The sequence below is a fragment of the Eleginops maclovinus genome, chromosome 5 (genome assembly GCF_036324505.1).
Source record: "Eleginops maclovinus isolate JMC-PN-2008 ecotype Puerto Natales chromosome 5, JC_Emac_rtc_rv5, whole genome shotgun sequence".
Classification (NCBI taxonomy): domain Eukaryota; kingdom Metazoa; phylum Chordata; class Actinopteri; order Perciformes; family Eleginopidae; genus Eleginops; species Eleginops maclovinus.
The window spans coordinates 4872194-4892127 of NC_086353.1; the positions used below are offsets into that span (position 1 = coordinate 4872194).

General features: G+C 41.3%; 1 protein-coding gene across 1 annotated transcript; it reads right to left on the reverse strand.

Moving 5' to 3' along the window:
* Positions 1 to 2682: 2682 nt before the first annotated feature.
* Positions 2683 to 19796, reverse strand: papss1 (3'-phosphoadenosine 5'-phosphosulfate synthase 1). The gene is given in 13 exon segments (XM_063884321.1): positions 2683 to 3848; positions 7758 to 7906; positions 7908 to 7988; positions 9224 to 9492; positions 10341 to 10476; positions 12793 to 12998; positions 15728 to 15839; positions 15952 to 16065; positions 16381 to 16499; positions 17204 to 17342; positions 17918 to 18153; positions 18229 to 18343; positions 19543 to 19796. Coding segments are annotated over 13 exon segments (1875 nt in total). The 5' UTR covers positions 19603 to 19796; the 3' UTR covers positions 2683 to 3709.
* Between the last annotated feature and the right edge of the window lie 138 nt (positions 19797 to 19934).

The following is a 19934-nucleotide window of genomic DNA, read 5'->3' on the forward strand; positions in this document are numbered from 1 at the left end:
TCTTCTCCCGCTTTTCCGTCAGGGTCGCGGAGGTAACAGCTCCAGCAGAGAGCCCCAAACTTTCCTTTCCCTGGCCACATCAAGGGGGATCAGTGAACTATTATACTTTGTAAATGTTTATTAAGCAGCTAAGACAATACATTTAAAATGTTTGAGAGGAGAGAATGAAACTTAAATGTAAACTGGTCAAAATTAAGTTAAATATAAGTGACATGTCCTTATGATGACATGTTAGGAAGGATTAATTCCCTAGATGGAAACCAAATAAGTATTCCACTCTCAGTAGACATACATTTTTAATATATTTTTATCTTGCCAATCTAACAAACCCATAAGCAGCTGAACTTCTTCTTTATAGGAGCAATGTACTTCAGGAGGAAAATGCCCTCAACATTGTAGTATGCTAACCACATGTCAGAACCTGAAAACCAGAAGGTCTCCACAGTAGCTCGTGAAACCGTTCGTGAAGGTCCAGACGATCACACAACAGCATCACTGCTGATGAGCAGTGACTCTGCTCTGCACACGCCTCACAGGCTGAGGGACGTTGCCTTTCTTGAATATTAACCATGTCCTGTATCCCTGTATTGCGTTTTGCAAAGTAAAGCCTGTTTTTATCAGGACTGGCTTTGAATGAAACTCAAACCAGATGGAAGGAAATTGGAGATAAAGGCAGATGGAGTCCCTGTAGGAGCAGAACCGTTTGGTAGTATGGGATGAGACGATGATGTCATTACATGTCAGAGCAGCATGCATGTAGAGCAGATAAGAGAAAAAAGGATACACTGATGAAACCTTTAATGGCTTTTCTTTCATTAGTTATTGGAATTTCGTTAAAGGGGCCCTATTATGCTAATTTTCAGCTTCATATTTTTATTTAGTGCCTCGACTGTGACATGTCTCCATGCTTTAATGTTCAGAAAGCTCTTTATTTTTCTCATACTGCCTGTCCTGCAGCACCTCTTTTCACCCTCTGTCTGAAACCAGAGGCCAGTCTGCTCTGATTGGTTAGCTGGTCAGCTCGGTTTTCATTGGACAACCACTTAGAGATGACCCGCTCCTTAGCCTATCACGTACAATGTCTAGGAGCCCTAGACAATAGAAGCATGAGTTTTATATAGTGATGTCATTATATTGCGGAAGTAAAAAAAAGGAGTCCAATGGAGGGGTTTCAGGCAGGGGGAGGGGGAGTGTTTGGGAGAGAAACTCCCTCTGGAGGGACCTTTGGGATTTTAGCCTTTGCAGACCATTTACATTCACAATAAGCTTTAACACCCTTCAGTAAAGGGAGAAACCCCAAAATACACAATTCTAGGTTTATAAACAATAAATGATATGATAGCAACGATGAGTTCTCATAAGCAGCAGCTGATATAGAGGCCTTTCCCTTAGAGAATTGCTTTAAGACCGAGAAACACATTATTTCGTCATTTAAAGCTACTGAGTAGAACACATTGGACACTTTGGCATGTTTAGCAGACACTGACAAAAATACTCAAGCATATACTACCAATTTATTCAAATCGTGACTGTGATTTTCAATATTTACATGTCATGTATCATTTAGCATGTAGCATTTAACCTTCATTGTTATCCTGTATATAGGCTTTACATTGAGTTACAGACAACATCTATAAAAACATCCTTCACTTTCAATACCTGGTTATGACTAATGTCTAAAAACCTTAGATCTGCCGCTCCTGTTTAAATGAGGTGGTGCGGCAGATGAGAAAAGGCATAAGTTGTGTAAACAGCAGTCTGAATTCTATATAAATGCTTCTGACCTTTTTTTACTCTGGCATGGGGCCACAGTGTAACACACTCAGTCGGACCAAAAGTTTCAAAGCAAGATCAGATTATAGGGCAAACAAGCTGCAAAAGCACCCAGAACTGAAAAGGCTGTGTGCATGCAACACGTAAGATAACATCAGGAGGTTAGGGATAAACATAGTAACAGACACCTGCATTTCCCAGAGAGCATCTGATCTCCAGCACACAGTTTAGAGAACAACACAACACACAAGGCAACCTCTCCAACAGGTCTTCTTTTGAAGTTGTACAGAGGACCCAGCTTGATTACCATTTGAGATTGAACAAGATCTGGTGAAAGGTAGAAAAGATTGCTGCTGGCAGGTCTCTTCATTACATCTTGGAGTTAAACTAGATTAAGTATCCAGGGTATTTCTGAGAGAGCCACTCTTCTCAGTCTCATTTAACCCTGCATGTTCCACTCTCACTGCATCTGGGAGCCAGCTGCAGCTCTCTGTATACAGTGTGCAAGTGTGTCCGAGTCTGATTGGGGTCACTCGTGGCTCTGTCTCATCCAATATGCAGCTGATTGACCAACCTGGAGGTCACATAAGGTCCAACAAGCAGGGTCTACAAAATCCTAGAAAAGAAAGTGTTGAAGCAAAGTTTGCAATTGGAAAAAGAAAGCGCCTGGAAAAAAGTAAAGAAATGAAGAGATTTAGAGCTATTAAGTTCTCACATGCAGTTTAAAGTTGATGACATCTCATCAAAGTTGTTGAGTTTTCTGAAACACATGAAATGTATTGCTGCCATTTAAAATCAAGTGGAGCTGTTTGTGAATGTGTTATGCATTTAAAAGTCTTTGGTGAAAATAGAAAAAACATTCCCAGAGTAACAAACTCGAAGATTAGAAAAAGGAAAAGTAAACATAACTCTTTTGCTAAAAATGCTTTATTGGACAAGGAAGATTACAAATCTGATCCCTTGGTGGCAGCCATCAACCATCTGATTATACAGTCAAACTCTTAAAAGAGAATTACCATATGGAAAATATTAGCAACCCACGAGAGAAAAAAACACAATCATGATAATGATGAAAATGTAACAAAATATCAGGACTGTTGAGAGATTTAAAAGCACCACAACTACATGCACAATGGTTGAAAAGAACAAAAGGACTGTTAGAACAGAATAAATAGACTAAATATGACAAATAAAAATGTTTCCTAGAGGTTTGGGAAGGTTAGGGTTGCATATCCTAATAAAACCTATTCAATTCTGATCTGTTTAATGGACCATTACTTTAACTAATGGACCGTTTCAGAGTAGCATAAAGTCAAGTGTGACAAGAAGCAGGTGTGTGTGTCTTTGCATGTCCTAATTCAAACAAGACATCATGTGAAGTCACTCTCAGAAGACTAAGGCACTCGACTTTACACCAAATACACCAAGTATTGAGCAATTACCACTGCCACATGCAAACATACAGTTTAAAGCAAGTTGTTTGGGTATCAGTAGTGAAATAAGTAACTTCTACTTTTAATTTGGACATCATTAATACTCAACATTTATCCCCTTTCTATTCAAATACTGGTCAACAGTACTTTCCTTACGGGTCTTGATCTTTGAATTTTGACAGGATACTTAAGTAACCAGTCATCAGAATATACAAAGTTAGTGAGAAACACAAACGTTAGTTTATTTATTAACGTCTAATTCAACAGTATACTGACCTCTCCTGCTATATTTCACCATCTGAGGGAGTTTAGTTGATTAAAAAGTACATACAGTTAAAACACTAATGTCGTAAGACTAAAAACAACTGAACGCAGTAACATGATTGACAGTGTGAAAGGGACAGAAGCCAGAGCGTGGTTTTTGACAGAAGATCAGTGGTCCCCACATTAATCCTGGTAAACATCACTGTGTATTTATGTTTGTTCCACCGGAGGCTCCACCTTTAATCCTTCTCCAGTGATTTATAGTACTCCTTCAGCACAGCCCAGGCCTTCGGTGCCATGAAGCCGTCAGGAGGATTCTCTCCCTCGCGGGCCATCTTACGCATACGTGTGCCTGAGATGAAATCGTAATCTTGATGGCTGCGATTAGACAAAGAAAAGCAAAAGAGTTTTGAGTAACCGAAATATTTCAATCAATAAACACATGCTTATCACAGGAGATGTGAGCCAACAACAACCGCCTGCTGCTTTTGAATCAAGTGCAACCAGGCGTTGTAGCCAGCTAGTTAGCATTTCTGCAAATGCAATCCTAGAATGTTTGGTAGGTCATAAATTAAAGTTTAACTGGGGGGAATGTGGGTGCTGAAGTTGAGGTGGAGAGGCTTCATATCACACTTGAATTTGCTGAACCTACAAAGACTCTCACAGTTGTACAATAAGCTTACAGAGGGGCACAAGACACACAAACCCGTCATCAGACTTAGTAACCTTACAACCAGGATAACATTGTTTAGCTAAATCCAATCTGCCGTAAACGAGAGCACGGCTGTGTCACTAGCAGACGAGGAAACCGTAACATTGAGTTAAGATCTGCGTGATTTAAGCTGATCCTTTCAAATTTGCCCAGTTACGCCCCAAATACCGATACTCAAGCTTTGGCTTTGGAGATCTCCACACTCAACCCAGAGAAAACAGACATGATGACTGTTTTTGTGTGAGAATATTTATACGACTTAACTCTACATTTTATATGCTAAACCATTTCTGGCTGCTGTTTTAATAGTAATTCCTCACAAATCAGTCTGTGGCTGGAGATATACTGTGAGAATGAATGCAGTAAGCACACACCCCCCCCACACACACACACACACACACACACACACACACACACACACACACACACACACACACACACACACACACACACACACACACACACACACACACACACACACACACACACACACAGCAGTGATGGTTGTAAAGTGAGGCTGCTGCTGCTGACCCTCAACATTTACGAGTTCTTAAAGTTCATAAGAAGTTGGAGTGGATGTATGATTTATAATATGCCTCTGTTTTACATACTTGACGGGTCTTTACTACACATTCCCATTGAATTATTTGAGCTACTACAACAAAATATTGTAATCCCACATGCAGAGCCCTGAAGTAAAATATATATAATTAATGTCCCCTGTTAAAATTCCTGTGTTCATTCAAAATAGCTTGTTTGTGTTTAGATATTCGGGCCAGCCTATTTTCTAAATTTTTGTGGCGAGAACAGTAAGGGATAAAACCAATAACAAACATCTCAGACAACTTTAAATCAACCATGAAGAAACTAATGATAACAGGAGAGCCTTAAGTGTCCCCTACTCTCACTGGTGCCCCTGGAGGAGGAATGACACCTTAAAAATAAATGTTTACGTAAGAACATTTAAAATTTAAATATTTAAATACGTTATTGACCTTATTGACTGCAGGAATTAGAAATATCCATACCTCACCCTACTGATAGATATTTTTGTGTTGTTTTTCCCCTTTTTTTAAATCAAATTTCTCATTTTCAGTGGAACAAAACTTCCAAAATTGCAATTCAGGGAATAAGAGAAAAACCCTGAGCGTGAGTTAGGGGAGAAACCTGTATCATCCTCACTGTGAAACCTTCCCCACTGTCTGTCTGAATGAAGGAATGGAGCTGTGATAGGTTATTAAAAGGTACTGACTGGAAACATTGTCCGAAAGCTTTCTTTCCCAAATCAGATCAGAGATTTTTCCTGCCAAACATTTTTCAAACACTCTGATGGTTTCTTCACCCTCCCTCTGACCGACGGCTTCTCACTACGTGTGAAGTTTAGATATGATATGAACAACTTTGTTTGAAGTGAGCAGCCAAGGACAGACTTCACTAGCGTTGTTGATGAATGACTGTCAGAGATAATCAGGACCGTTTTAGACATCTTGTTAGCAGATATGTACATCTATCTCCACGGAGCTGACACTCTGAGAGGGTTCGTGCTGTTTGTGAAGTCACATTTTCTAATTGCTATCACATGACAGAGCACATCGTGGTGCTCGGGAAACAATAAGAAGTTGTGAAGAAGATCTAGCAGTTCACATGGCGTGAGGTAAAAGAGCTGCAGGCAAATTCTTTAGAGAGCATTTTTGTACAGTGTCAAATGAGAAACAGCTTGCAGCGATCCGAGCCATTCCACTTTGGAGCAATATCGAGGGGTATTGCTGGTGATTAGCATTTATATTCCTCCTGATATTTGGCAAAACACTGTAAGCGCGCATGAGAGAAAGGAATGCCATAAATCTAACGGAGTGATGACTACGGACTGCGGAAATCCAGTCACCATCTTGCATTTGTTCCTCCAGCTCCAGCCCTGAGCTGATATCAAGCAGTTGGATCAATGAGATTCTGATATAAAATACAGAATCGTGTAATTTGCTGGGGGGGGGGGGGTCTACCAGGGGGCCATGATGGCTATATAGTCTGACCTCTGCAGGAAGGAAGGACCTGTGGTGTCTCTCTGTGAGACACCGCGGGTGCAGCAGCCTGTCGCTGAAGGAGGTACACAGTGCGGACAAGGTGTCGTGGAGTGGGTGGGACACATTGTCCAGCAGCGGAAGGACAGCTTGGCTGCCATTCTCCTGTCTCCCACCTCCTCCCAGTGTCCAGAGGACTCCCCAGGACAGAGCTGGCTTTCTTAACCAGTCTGTCTATATGTCTTATGTATTATGACATATAGACATTTAGAATTAATCTATTTAATTATTTGTCTTGGAATTTCGTTCAATTTTATTGTTTAGACTAGTCTTAATTTGCATGCTGCGGTGCATTTCCCTTCACCAGCAACACTGTGTGTTGGCGGCTGAAGCTTAGGAGGTAAAGAGAGTCGTCCAAAAACCGGTTCCTCCAGTCTGCATGTATACCATTGTTTAGGAAAGCTACTGAACCTGAAATTGCGCCAGTTTGAAAGTGTATGTAAATGACCATTTAGATTAGAAGAGGACACTGCCAGTGAGTGTATTTGTGTAGTGAAGTGGTTAAAGGCGACATGTCTTGAAGTGCTTTTAGGATTCCAAAGACTACAAGAGTGTTATATAAATACAAGTCCATTTACCACTTAGTTGTATATGTGACAAAAAATGATTCCTCTCTACTTAAATCAATTATAATTTAGAGTGACACTTACAGATGTGTTACAGAAGACAACCCTATTTAAAAAAGCCATTCCAGCCAGCGTCACGCTACATGATGATTGTTTTGTTTTTTATCCAAGGAGGAATGAAGTGCCAAAGCGTGGAACTGGTTCTTTTCCTACCTGGTCGATTCCAAATGAAAAGTGAAGTCTAGCTAAACAAAGCCTTGGTGATACTTCAAACCATACTATTCTTAGCACCACTAAAAGCCCTATATGTTCCCAATCAATGGTTAATTCAAACTAAACGTCATAAGTGCGCATCACGGAAAACAAAGCAAATCTTTGATTAGTTTGGCGATATTTCCTTTTCACATTCCTCACCAAACACTTCCTCCCTGCAGTTGCATAACCGGCATCAAATCAGGACGGGAGGCAGTGGGATTGCATGATTTTGGTTAGTCATCGTGGGCAGGGTCTGTATACAGACTTTAATTAAGGTCAGGTCTCTGTCATTTCGGAGCAACATCAAAGATTGTGCTAATCCAGTAAACGTTTAAACTGGATAAGAAAGAAAAACAATTCCTGTTCCTCTCGGCTTCATGTTTTACCGTTGAAAGAGAAGAAAAGAGCAATGGATGAAAGCTCAAACAAGACAAGCCTAATTAGATATTTATCTAGATAATTTAATTTAGGTTAAGGCTGCTGCTAATTGGCCTCAATGTGACGTATTACTCTGGAGTAAAATCTTCTAATAAAATCTGCTATTTCATTTAGAGTGAGCACTTCCTCTTTACACTCAAATATTTTCTGTATTTCATCACCCTAATAAACTGACAGACGATGAGAAACAAGATGTCAGGCTTTAAAAATGACAGTTATAAAACAAACAAGTACTCACTTTTTGGGGTCGTAAAAGTCCATTGCTCTTTTGACCTTGTTGTAAGCGGCGACCTTAAAGGGAACAATCTCCAGGGTGATGAGGCCCGGGGCCATGGTGAGCACCTTGGCGCCATGAGTGGGCTCGTACAGATCCTTTCCTGTGTCAGGGGTGCGGCATGCCTGCAGGGTCCCGGCCCACGATGTAGAAGTTGGCTCCAGCAACCATCCGAGATCTGCAGTGCCACTGAACCTGTGGACAAGAAGAAAAGACAGAAGACCTTTGTAAAAAGTTTAGGAAAGGTTTGGCATTTATGTGTTCTTTCAAATGCTAGCAGAGGAATACTTTCTTTTTTTACAATGTATTTCTGAACAATAAATATGGTTATGTTTAATATGATGGTTCTGTCCAATTGTGTCTTTCTTTGATAATGTGTGGATCCTGCTTTCTGTGACAGATGGCTATGGGTGCTTTAATATCTAGCATCTAAAGCTATTCGGTAATCAGAGCTAGAAAAGTTTGGGACACACAATTCTGAAATCTAAGATTTAAGGTTAGCATTGTCAGTCATTGTTAGCCATAGTAGCTGGTAACACATTACCTCTTATTTTAAACACAAACACTATAGAGCATGCCAAAAGATAGGGGTTGGAAAGCACTGTGTGTATGACAGATGCGCAAGTAGCTCGAGTCTGTAGGGACTTGGCTTGGGAACCATAGGATCGCCGGTTCAAGTCATGACCGGACAAAATACAGAGTGTGGGAAGGCAGCTAGAGAGTGGCCAGTTTGTACATATGCTAACAGACTAAAACTGAATACCTACATTTACCATTCTCACTTTTTAATAGTACTCCAGCTTAACTCCCTCAGGAATTTACATTTAGTATAGGCAATGTTTTGTGCTTATCACCAATGACTGCTAAACCTCTACTTTACTCTTTGGAAGCTACCAGTACTACTTCCATTATTGTCTTGCCCATGCTGTTTGTTAAATCAGGACCTCTGATTTAACAAACAGAGGTCATTTCATTGATTAGTTTTTAACAGGTTCAGAACGGTGATATGAAGACTGAGTCCGTCTCCTTTAAAGCTCCCCTTTTAGAGCAACAAATGGGATAAATTGAGTGCCTGACATCCACCAGCCTCAAAATCTGCTCCCAATAATTTGAGCTGTAACTTTCAAATGATCCTAAGTGAATGATTAAAAGACTCCCAGCTACACAGCTACGGTCAGTCACACAAACAGGTTTTCGTACGGCAAGGGAACACTTAACAGAGCGCCTCAAGACAATTGCAAATCCCCTTTTCCTGCTATAATTCACTTTCAAAAATGTGCAGACACCAAGTAAATGACAGCCCTCCCCCTGTGCCTGTATTCATTACTCAGTGCTGCAGCCACATTTTGTTTCCTGTCAGCTTTGAGGAAAGTATTATGAAGAAATCTCAAGCATGTAACCGCTAACACAACACTCTCGATAATGGTTACCTCAGTTGGCCCGGCATACATCATGGGTGAAGGAAAGATGGCCACAATGGTGGAGTCTGGGTTCAGGACGCCCTCCTCCAGCACGGCGGCGTGCTGCTTCATCCTCCAGGGCAGCGGCACATCATCGTCCTTGGTCCAGCCTCCCAGCGGGTGCAGCAGCAGGACGGGCCGGCGGTAGCCTCGCTCGATCAGACGCTTGTGGGTGTCCTGCATCAGGAGAGCATGGCCGTTGTGGACTGGGTTGCGGAGCTGGAAGGCAAATACAGCATCTGAAAAAAAAGGAATGTGAGTTTGTCAGACTGCGAACATGTGTAAAAAACTAGGAAAAGGCCACAATGTACTCGGAGATAATCAAGCAGCTCAGCGCCTAACTACTGAAACCGCAAACACTGAAGGACTGAACCACGCCACAGACTTTCCTACTTTGTGTCCCCAAATGTACAACTAAACAAAGAATAACACCGGTGTCCTCATTCAACAACAAAAAAGGCTACTCAAGAGACATAATTCACCATTGTCAAGGGTCGAACACCTTTATGTAGTGGCCAAACGGCAGTACTACAACTCCAGGTTCAGCCTGTGACGTCATCAGGCACAAAAAATATTCTACACTGGGAAAGAGATGTCTGTAAATCAGTGGATTCTTTTTTTTTACTGACTTAACTACCAAGGACAGACCCTTGTATAGCCCTTATTTGTTACTTTAGAGTAGAAAAGTTGTAGAATACACCCAAAGGTCGAAATTGAGAGTTATTTTCCCACGCCTTCATTTGACAGAGCGGGAGATCAGAGGCGGGGCTTAAGGAAATGAAATTATGGAATGAACGGGGTCCCGCCTCCAACGCTGTTTCCATTTCTTTTTATACATCCATGGTTTAACCTTCACAGTCACACCGTAACAGTTGGGCAGTGTCAGTTTGTTGCTATGGAAAGATTGAATGTTGAGAGTAACTGTTTCCAATTGCTTTCGTTAGTTAACGAAACACATACAGTTTTGTTAAAGACCGAAGTTATTCGTCTCTATTTTCTCACAACTTATACAACACTACTGTCTCTTTAAAAGTCCTGGGTCCAAAATCCCTTTGCTGTTTTATAAACAACCGAACTTGGCCCATACCTGCGTTCATTTCTTTAAACTTCTGTTTCAGCTCAGTGGGCGTCAGCCGGTACTGATCGAGGTCGTCGTTCCAGTAGATCTTATCCAGAACCTGCAGGTCTCCCCCGACCAGCCAGTCCCCACTCTCCATCACCATCTGAAATAGGAGTCACAGTGATCATGACAGGGAACACAACTCAAACATAATCCAGACTTAAGACACTGCGGCCCATAAAAGCTTCACCGTGCTGGAACCAGGCCAGCGTGAGCTCTAATAAAAATAAAAAACCTGGAGTTATTACCCAGTTGCAGCTAGGACACACTGGCATGAATCAAAGTCTGCGTGTGTCGTTAAACAGTCAACAAGACCCCGGCATGCCCACTTCACTTCATTTGGCCACGTCTACTACTTCCGTCTCAATACCAGTGCAGAGACTAAATCAGGTTGTATTTCACAATAAAAGCTGCTGATGAGCTTCACTGGAGAAATGTTCCCCTCCGAGAGATTAATCCCACATATCACAGAAGTGCTCAGGAAGGCTGTTATTGATTCGGGGCAATATCTTCCATCCTGTGGCATTTATGAGGCCGTAGCTAGAGTTACAGAAAGGACCGGTCTGTGCGATGTTAATGTGATACAAAGTGACAATTCTCTACTTGCTCGGTAATAAAATAAGCACGGCTCCAGTACAGAGGAGAAAACTCAAAACAAATGAAACATGAAGTGTGCACGCATTGGGAAAGGACTTACTGTAAGTAGATAACAAAAAGATGTCACTTGCCTCATTTAACATGTAATTTATCATGTGGAAATATGCAACAACAGAATAATTCTCTTTGATCCAGAGACACACACAGACTGGTTTCACTTTGAGCTGGCAGACTATACATAGAAACCCGAAAGCTGTTAGCAGTAGAGGTGTCTTTGTGATTTGATGAATAACAAGTTGGTAGGAAGCTTTTTCCCCATGTGGGATTTCTTTTCCACACTCGCATTAATCCAATCTGTCCACTGCTGGCCTGAGAAGAGTCATGAATAAGCTTATCACTCTTATTCTCAAACAGAGCCATTTATGCCACAACATAAGTCAATGGACCATATACTGTCTGCGTGGATACATCAAAACAGAAAGGCTACACATGCACATGTGCTGTTTGAGCGCTTTCAGTGCCCCCAGGACTTCACATGTGAAAAGGGCCCTAGCCAAATAAACACACTACACCATGGTTTCCGATGAAGGGGCTCCTGTCTGACTGACAGACAGGTAAACAGGAAAAAGTGGATTAACTGCATATAATATGGAGTAGGTCGTTTCTGAGCGGAAAGCGAAAAAAAAAAACCTTTCCCTTCCAGGGCAGAAGTGTGCTGACAGACTGGCTCCGGTGCGGGGAGTTAAACATACACTTATGTATACATACACACACTCTTTAATGAGTGACACCTTAATCATGGCAAGCTGAACACACATGTTCAGCTGTGACAGGTCAGAGTGGATACAGAATGAAAGCTGAGGAAATACACAGAGTTGAAGCCTGAGCAGAGGCATCAGGTGTTGAGAGTGGAGAGTTGTGGTACTAATTTATGAAACTGGCGTCCTAAAACTTCGCCAGATCATGAACAAGGTGAGACAATATCAGCTGAGGTGGAAAATTACTTCCAAGCGCGTTGAAATATTGAGACAGCTGCAGCCAGGTGCTCCGGTTAATCTCCAACCCAGATTTTTAGAGGCATAGGGCTTTAAAACGAGGTTTCCACATAATCTGACCCCAGAGGGTGAAATCACTGAATACCTCAGAGGTGAGTATCAGTTTTGTTTTTCACCTTAGCCAACCAACGGCATTGATCCGGAAAACAATGGGATTTAAAATTAGCCGGACAGAGGAGCAGCTTTTCAGTGTAACCTTCACCCAACGTGACGACTATATCTGTCCGAAACACCAGACTGTTCCGTTCGTTTCCAGCTACAAGCCAGTGACACTTTTCCGCAGGGTGTTCGGGATCATTTCAGGACGTAATCTCGCCACCAAGTCTACCTGATCCCCAGCGCAGTCGACAGGAGACAGATGGAAACAATTGCTGGATATTTTTGGAGAACGGTTGGGTGAGCGGAAAGGTGGAAGCTGGCAGCGGTACAATCTCAAAACGCAGTGACTCAGCATCCAAATACAACACCTGCAAAATGAGGGTGGACCAGAAAAGATCAAGTGATTATACTGGGCGCCCTGACAGAGTGTGAGAAAAGATCTTCCACCTATTCACTCTTTCCATAAGTGTGAAAGAGGCCAGCTCGGATCTGTGTTCGATCAGTGCCGGAGCCAGGGAGGCAGTTTGCTTTCACATGCAGAGTGTTTATCAAACAGCACACTGAGACACACGGTCTGCTGCTCTGTGATGCTGCTCAGTTCTCTAAACACTTGGGTATTCCAACATATAAGCCCCGAAAGTTAGAAGAGCTAGAATAACTATTTGTACCTTGATGTAGGGGTGGTCCTTGCATGTGGTGCCCCACTGGCGAGCGCACCGCTCTTCTTTGCGGTGTTCATAAAACTCGGGGTTGCGGAGGATGGCCACTCTCTTGCCCTGGTAGACCAAAGCCATGGCGGTCACTCCGTCCAAACGCTCCTTATCTGCAGTGGACACCGGCAGCACCACGGGCACCGACAGGTTGATGACGCCACCTAGGCCAAAGGAAAACCAAGAATATTTATAGTAGGGGAAAAAGTATATCATGAAGAGACAAAATACTATAAGTCTGCAACAAAGTGTTATTTTTACTGTCAAATAATCTATCAAACAGTCTAAACAGGTCATAAGAACTTCCAAAAGCCAAAGGTTAAATATTTGAACCCATCAGTTTAAAACACAAAGACATGTTTAATCATCATTACTCATACCAGGGTGTGAAGCATGTCAACTCCCCACATTTTAGAAGCTAAAACGAGAGAACAGAGACCTTTATTTTTGACAGATCTCAATTATTCTTGCTCATCAACAATTTGAGAATTGGTGGAAAAATAGATTTGCAGATTTTCTTGTCTGGTGATTTAAAATCTAAATGGGTCTCTGTGAAGTTCATGACCACTACCGGCATATTGAAGCTATGCTTTAGTGAGTGTTTGGTAATATCATGCATGCCCAAAAGTGGGCAACACGATACACAGTTTGACGGCAAAGGCAAGTTTATTTATGTAGCAACTTTCAACACAAGGCAATTCAAAGTGCTTTACAAAAATGAAAGACATTAAGAGGATTAAGAGATATCGCAGCGGAAACGCATAAAAATGGCATTTAAAAACAGTCGTCAAAAAGCAAAGAGAATAAATAAACATGAATAACACAGGTTTAGAAGACATGAATTAAAGTGACAGCGCGGTGTTAGATATGAAGAGTTCAATTAAAAGCAGAGGCAAAAAGAAAAGTCGAGTTGAAGCTTTTCCAATGATTGGCAATAACACACCAAGACGTAAAGCCAGCGACTGGAAGCTATCAGACATTAATATAAACATTGCTCCATTTTCAAAGCGACCGGCTCTGCAACTCTTACTGGGGAAGTTAATATATTCAAAGTGATTGTTAAACCTTAAGGAAGGAGACAATGTTTTATTTCGATGTAAAGGAACTTTGGTTTGTTTGTAAGAAACCCCACAGGGTCTCTTTTATAGAGGATGAGGATCCAAGAAAAACAATGTAAAGGGTCCCGATGCAAAGCACTCAGAAGAGGGATCCTGCATAAAGGCAGGTTAAAACGTTCAAAGGTCAGTATACTCAATAACACAGCTCAACTATTCTGATCAAGTTTCCATTCTGTACCCCTTCAGGCTGAAGGGGGGGATATACAGCTTAACTACTGGCTACAGTGAGTTTTAAAGGCTGCAATTTAAGAAGCAAGAGGAGAAAAATCCCCTTTTAAGCTAAGCTGGAGCTTGACCCTTTCCCTTTTTAGAATTTCAGCTGTGCAGTGACAGCGCCCTGTCGGAGGCTTCAGCCTGCCTTCCAGGTTAATGAAAACGTTTGGACCGGCACGCTTTTCACATCACATCAGATCAAAAGCAGTGGAAACGGCAGGGAGAGCTGACTGTTGGTGCTCCCACCTCCCCCCCCCGGACTCTCTCCTCGTCCCCTCTGTCACAGTGTAGAGCGTACAGCTGGTTTCAATAAAACGCAGCAACAAGACTGCCAAATGCCCGAGAGAGAGAGACACAAGCTTGGATTCTGGTCTCTGTTTATTTTTGCAGACTATTTGATTAGTCAAACATGCAGTTTTCTGCTTCCCGACCAGTGTTAGTGGTATAGGCGATCAATCCTTTCACTGGGATAGCATTCTGTCACTGTCGAGACCCTGCGAGGAAGTGAAAATGGACAAATGGTGGTTTACGGTAACAATCAATACGGAAGCTTCTTCTACTGTGTCGCTCTTCCTCCAGACAAACAGGAAAGGCGGAATCCAGACTTTTGACATCAATATATTTCTCTGTCTGTAGAGGCAGCTCAGGTTCTCAGGCTAGCTAACTTCCTGAGTAAAGAACTTAGATCATTAAGTTTTAAGAACTTGGTTTTATCCTTCAGTGAGGAGAGCAGTCGTGATATATACAACGGTACAAATCTAAAAACGAAATGTATTCAATGTATTTTTTCACTTTGTGTGGGAATCATACTTTATCAGAGCAAAACATACATTTATTCTCCTGTTATTCTCTAGCGTTTGACTCTTTATCTGGCTGATAGTGCCTATGTATTGTTTTATTTGTGCATATTAGCTGTGTGTATTAATGTTTACGTCTGTGTTTCTTTTTTTAATTTATATTATAAGAGGTTGTGTTGGCTACCTGCTCTGTTCTGTACAGTCATATTAGCAATAAAAGTAAACTGACTTTTTCTTGGAAATTGTGACACCAAATGTGACAGTTGTCAAAAACAAGGCCTTCCTGAGACCTTTGGTGTTCAACATCATCGGTCTTAAAATCCTGCATCTAAATCATTCCTGAGTTTATGAAGGTGACATTATGCCAGAATATTGAGCATTTATTTAGCCCGCAAGACAAAAATGTTCAAGCACTTCCAACAGAGTGCTCAATTTTTATCGAAAAGTAATAAAGAAACACCAAGAGCTAAAACTGACAAATATTTGAGGTTCAATTGACAGACAGAACTCATGTGAATTAAGCCCCTTGGCATATAGCTTAAACGAAACGGACAGGTTAACTGAGAGCATATCTTGGTGCTGCCTGTGTTAAATGTCATGGAGGTATATAATGCATGTAAGAAATGTGTGCTGATGTCTCCACAGAGAGCCTTTAGCCGTTTCTGAGTGAACCATTTTGTGAGCACTCATCTCCATCTAGTGCGTTAACAAGAATAGCAGCACTGACATCTGTTTTTTTCCTCCAAAAAGTAAATGACATCTTACCGTCCAGCAGACAGTCGAAGTGAAGACACTGCAAATACTCTCTCTCTCTCATGAAGCCGTTCAGAGGGGTGGCCCAGCCTTCAGCCAGCACCTGCACCCACTGCATGTCCACCTGAGGGTCAAACACATACAGACAATATGCAGTTCAAATGAGTCAGTGGGAAGATAAATAATACATTTACAGTTCAAATGAAGACTCTAAATAGTTATTAAGATTCCTTTACCTTCCCAATCTGTACAGCAGGCAGAGTCTCTGCGTCAGCTTTAGCCAGGTCCAGTTTGTTCTCCTGCACGTACAGCTCTTTCACATCATAAGAGGCATCAACAGGAACTATATCCTGCAGGAGAGAATGTGAAAGTAACATTAAATAATAAATAAAACATCCTGCTTCATGAAGAGTCAGACTTACTATTCACAAAATGAATATTGATTTACATTTTGAGTTCACATCGACCTTCATTCAAATATGAAACTGTACTGCCCCCTAGTGGCTCATTGAGTAATGATGGATCAAGTCTAGACTATGAGCCCACTAGCTGTCTTTGTAATGGTCACACACATAATATCCTATGTAGACAAAGTCAATAAACACCAACAGTAGCTAGCTCGATGAACTTATTTTAAGCATGTCATAATGTATCCTCCCCCTCACCCTCTCCTGAAGCAGGTCAACCAGCTGCTGTATGCACTCGTTCACACTGCAGGTTTCCGTCTTCAGCACCAGCTCTGGAGCCTCTGGCTTCTCGTACTCTGAGTCGATCCCTGTGAAACCTGATGAAATAAAGAAAATGAAATGCCCAGTCTGAGCTTTGTCTTATATGCAAAATATCCAACAGCTTTTCAACATGAAAGCTAAGGTTTGTTCTTTTTCCAATTATTGGATGGAATTGAAATAGACACTGTAGGAAACGAATATCCTATAACAATGCTTAAACAACCGCAGCTGAAAAATCTTTTCTCTCAAATTACCCTTAACCGAGTACTTAAACATAACAAAAAAAGACTTTTCTCCGTATTCTAGTATCGAGAATTACTACACAAGTAAGTTTAGGAGAGTTTGCAATCAGGAAAAAGACATTGGTTAATAATAAATCAAGAGATTTTTTTTTGGGGGGGGGGATTAAAGTGAAGCTGCAGAAAACAGGTCATGACTGAATTCCATCTCAATGAAAAATAATGTCTCAACTTTACTGAAGACAGAATGGAGACTTTAATAAAGGCCACTCTGATGTACAGATAGGACTCAAAACTCAGGAAACGCAGTGAGATCTCACCCCTGCAAAAACCAAAACATGTTGAACCACAATGTGATAAGATACTTCCTCTGACAGTGATGCATCAGTTTCAAGCATTTGTACAAACAGAAATAAGAGTCTGGGAAATGACAGTATTTATAAGTATCATATGTAATTTCAATATCACTGTGTCGCTTTAAAGTCAAAGTAAGATGTCAACAGTATTAAACCACAATGCACCTCTTATCTCCCCGGCTCTGGCTCTCTTGTACAGCCCTTTCACGTCCCTCTGCTCACAGACATCCAGTGGAGCGTCCACAAACACCTCAAAGAAAGGAAGCCCTGCTGCCTCATGGATCTTCCTGGCGTTGAGGCGATCCTGACAGACAAAATACACATTGAGTTACACACACCTGCTTACTTAAAGCATGAGTAAAAAAGAATGGCTCATCTGGATTTCTTTTAATGAAACAGAAATGTTTACTTTCTGCTGCAAGAGTACATCCCAGGGTTCAGTAAATTAGATATTATTGTAGCAAGCACAGCTGAAAAAAGGCTTCCAGTGATAGACAGTAAAGAAAAAAGTCAAATATGCTGCCAAATATGGATGACATATTATAGAAATTAGAATAATACAGTTTCACTGCAGGGATTGCTTTTTTGTCTTGCTTTTTTTCTCAGTATTTCAGAAAAAACTCAAGTACAATATGGATTGAAAAAGCAATTGTTACCAAAAACTTTCATTTGGATTTGCAATATGAAGTTAAAATAAAATATCGATACTTGGCGTCCGTGTATCGATACAACATCGCCACGCAAAGTATTGCGATACTATGCTGTGTCGATTCTTTCCCCCACCCCTATTTAATAGAGTATCAGTAAGGTCCAACCATATTCAGCCCTTATCTGTTTCTTTCATTAAACTGCTGATGCGTTCTCTGCAGAGTCACTCACCCTGCCATAGGGAGAGATGAAGCTGGCGATGCAGACCAGCCCAGCATCAGCAAAAAGTCGAGCCACCTCAGCGATGCGTCTAATGTTCTCTTCACGGTCCTGAGGGCTGAAGCCTAGGTTTTTGTTCAGTCCCTGACGGATGTTGTCCCCATCTAGTGTGTAGCAGGGAATACCGTGACACACCAGGTATTCCTCCAGAGCCATGCTCACTGTGGTCTTACCTGCACCGGACAGACCTTGAACGAGAAAAAAATCAGCATTACGATGATATAGAGAACCAGGAAGGAGACCTTGACGGTAATATAACCTACCGCTCAGCCAGACGGTGCATCCTCTGAATCCTCCTCTTGTGCCCACAACCTGCCCGCGCTTGTTTCGACTGACATGATGAGCTTGATAAGTGACATTAGTTGCACGTTGCATTCCCTGGAATGACACAGATTAACTGTTAATTGAGCGTAGTATATGTATACATGGTTAGAAATAAGACTTAAAATAAAAAGACAGGATATCAACATTAAAAAGAGTAGACTTCACAAACTTCACATCGGAAAGGATCTTTAAAGGCTCATTTTAAATATGGTTTAACCGAATACTGCAGTCTTGGATCATGTATGAAGAGCTGATTGTTTAAATTCATCATAATTGTATTGATTCTTTTTTAAATCAGGCATTTTTGAATGTCAGAAAATTGAGTGTGATAAAGCTTCACTTGAAAATTGTGGGCATTTTTCTTTTAAAATTACCGATATCGGAAAGGATCAACTGTTATTGTTGTATCGTCTCATTGTTTCAGCTTTATACGTTGTCTGGTGTTTACAGCTTGTGTTGTCCTGTATTCAAAATGTTGCTCAAGTAAAAGTACAAATGCTTATCTAGATGGTGAATGTGGAACACAATGCTATAACTTCATTTACTGCTGGGTAGCATGTGAATTTAATCCAGGTGTAACTAAAGTCATATTTAAGTGTTGATTATATGTTTTATTATTAATCCTTATCTGCAAAGTAACTTAAGGTACTACGTTACTGTAGATGAGTACAAGTACAATATTTACCTCTGAATTGTGGTGGGGTAGAATTACAAAGTAGCATAACATGGAAATACTTAAATAAGGCACAAGTACAGTACTTTAGTTATTATGTTTAGTTACTTGACACCGCTGGTGAAGGACCACAACGTACGAGTGTTACATTTCCCATCGTTAATACTGCAGCTCAGAGTAACCCTTGCATTACAGTAACTTTTAATCATCAGACAGGAATGTGTGCATGCAACAAGAGGTCACCTGGAATAAGCAATTGAAAGCAAATTGACACTGACGTAGGAACCAGAATATATAATCGGTGATGTAACTATTAAATGTATTCAAACAAGATGCAAAAACCCTCCCATTTAATGTATATGCTAGCAGTTAAATCCTTAGCCACTTTCCTATCCAGGCACTGTTAGCAACTAAGGATTTATATGTAGCACTCTAGCATAACGGTTACTACAGAAAGATCATTTTAAGCTAGCTCCTTAGCTGGTAGTCTGACCAGTAAGCATGTGCACGTATTAGTAGCCGGTTAGTGGAGTCGCTGAATGGTGTCGAAAAAACAAAACTTAGCAAAAGAAAAACTCACCCAGTTTTCAGCAGCGTTACCTAGCTTTTGTTTCTTGTTCGAGTTGCCACACGTTTCCATGGCTGCCAGCAGTCAGCGTCAACCGGCTACCTCTTTATTTAAAGACACACACAAAACGACAAAATGCTCGACTTTTGATTTGATAGTACAGGTGTTTTATTTTTTGGGTCACTGTACAGGTATCTCCAGTGAATGGAGGAGCCCGGTGAAGCTTAGCACAACAACCAGGAAGAGCTTCCCACCCAGCCGCCACGTCAGCGTTGACGTAATGACGTATTTCCGCAGTCAGTCGTCATGACGAGGAAAACTAAACTGATCTGATGTCAGTTTTGCTGCGTGATCGTGTATCATAGCCTTGACTCGCTAACGACTTAACTGATCTGTGACCAGTT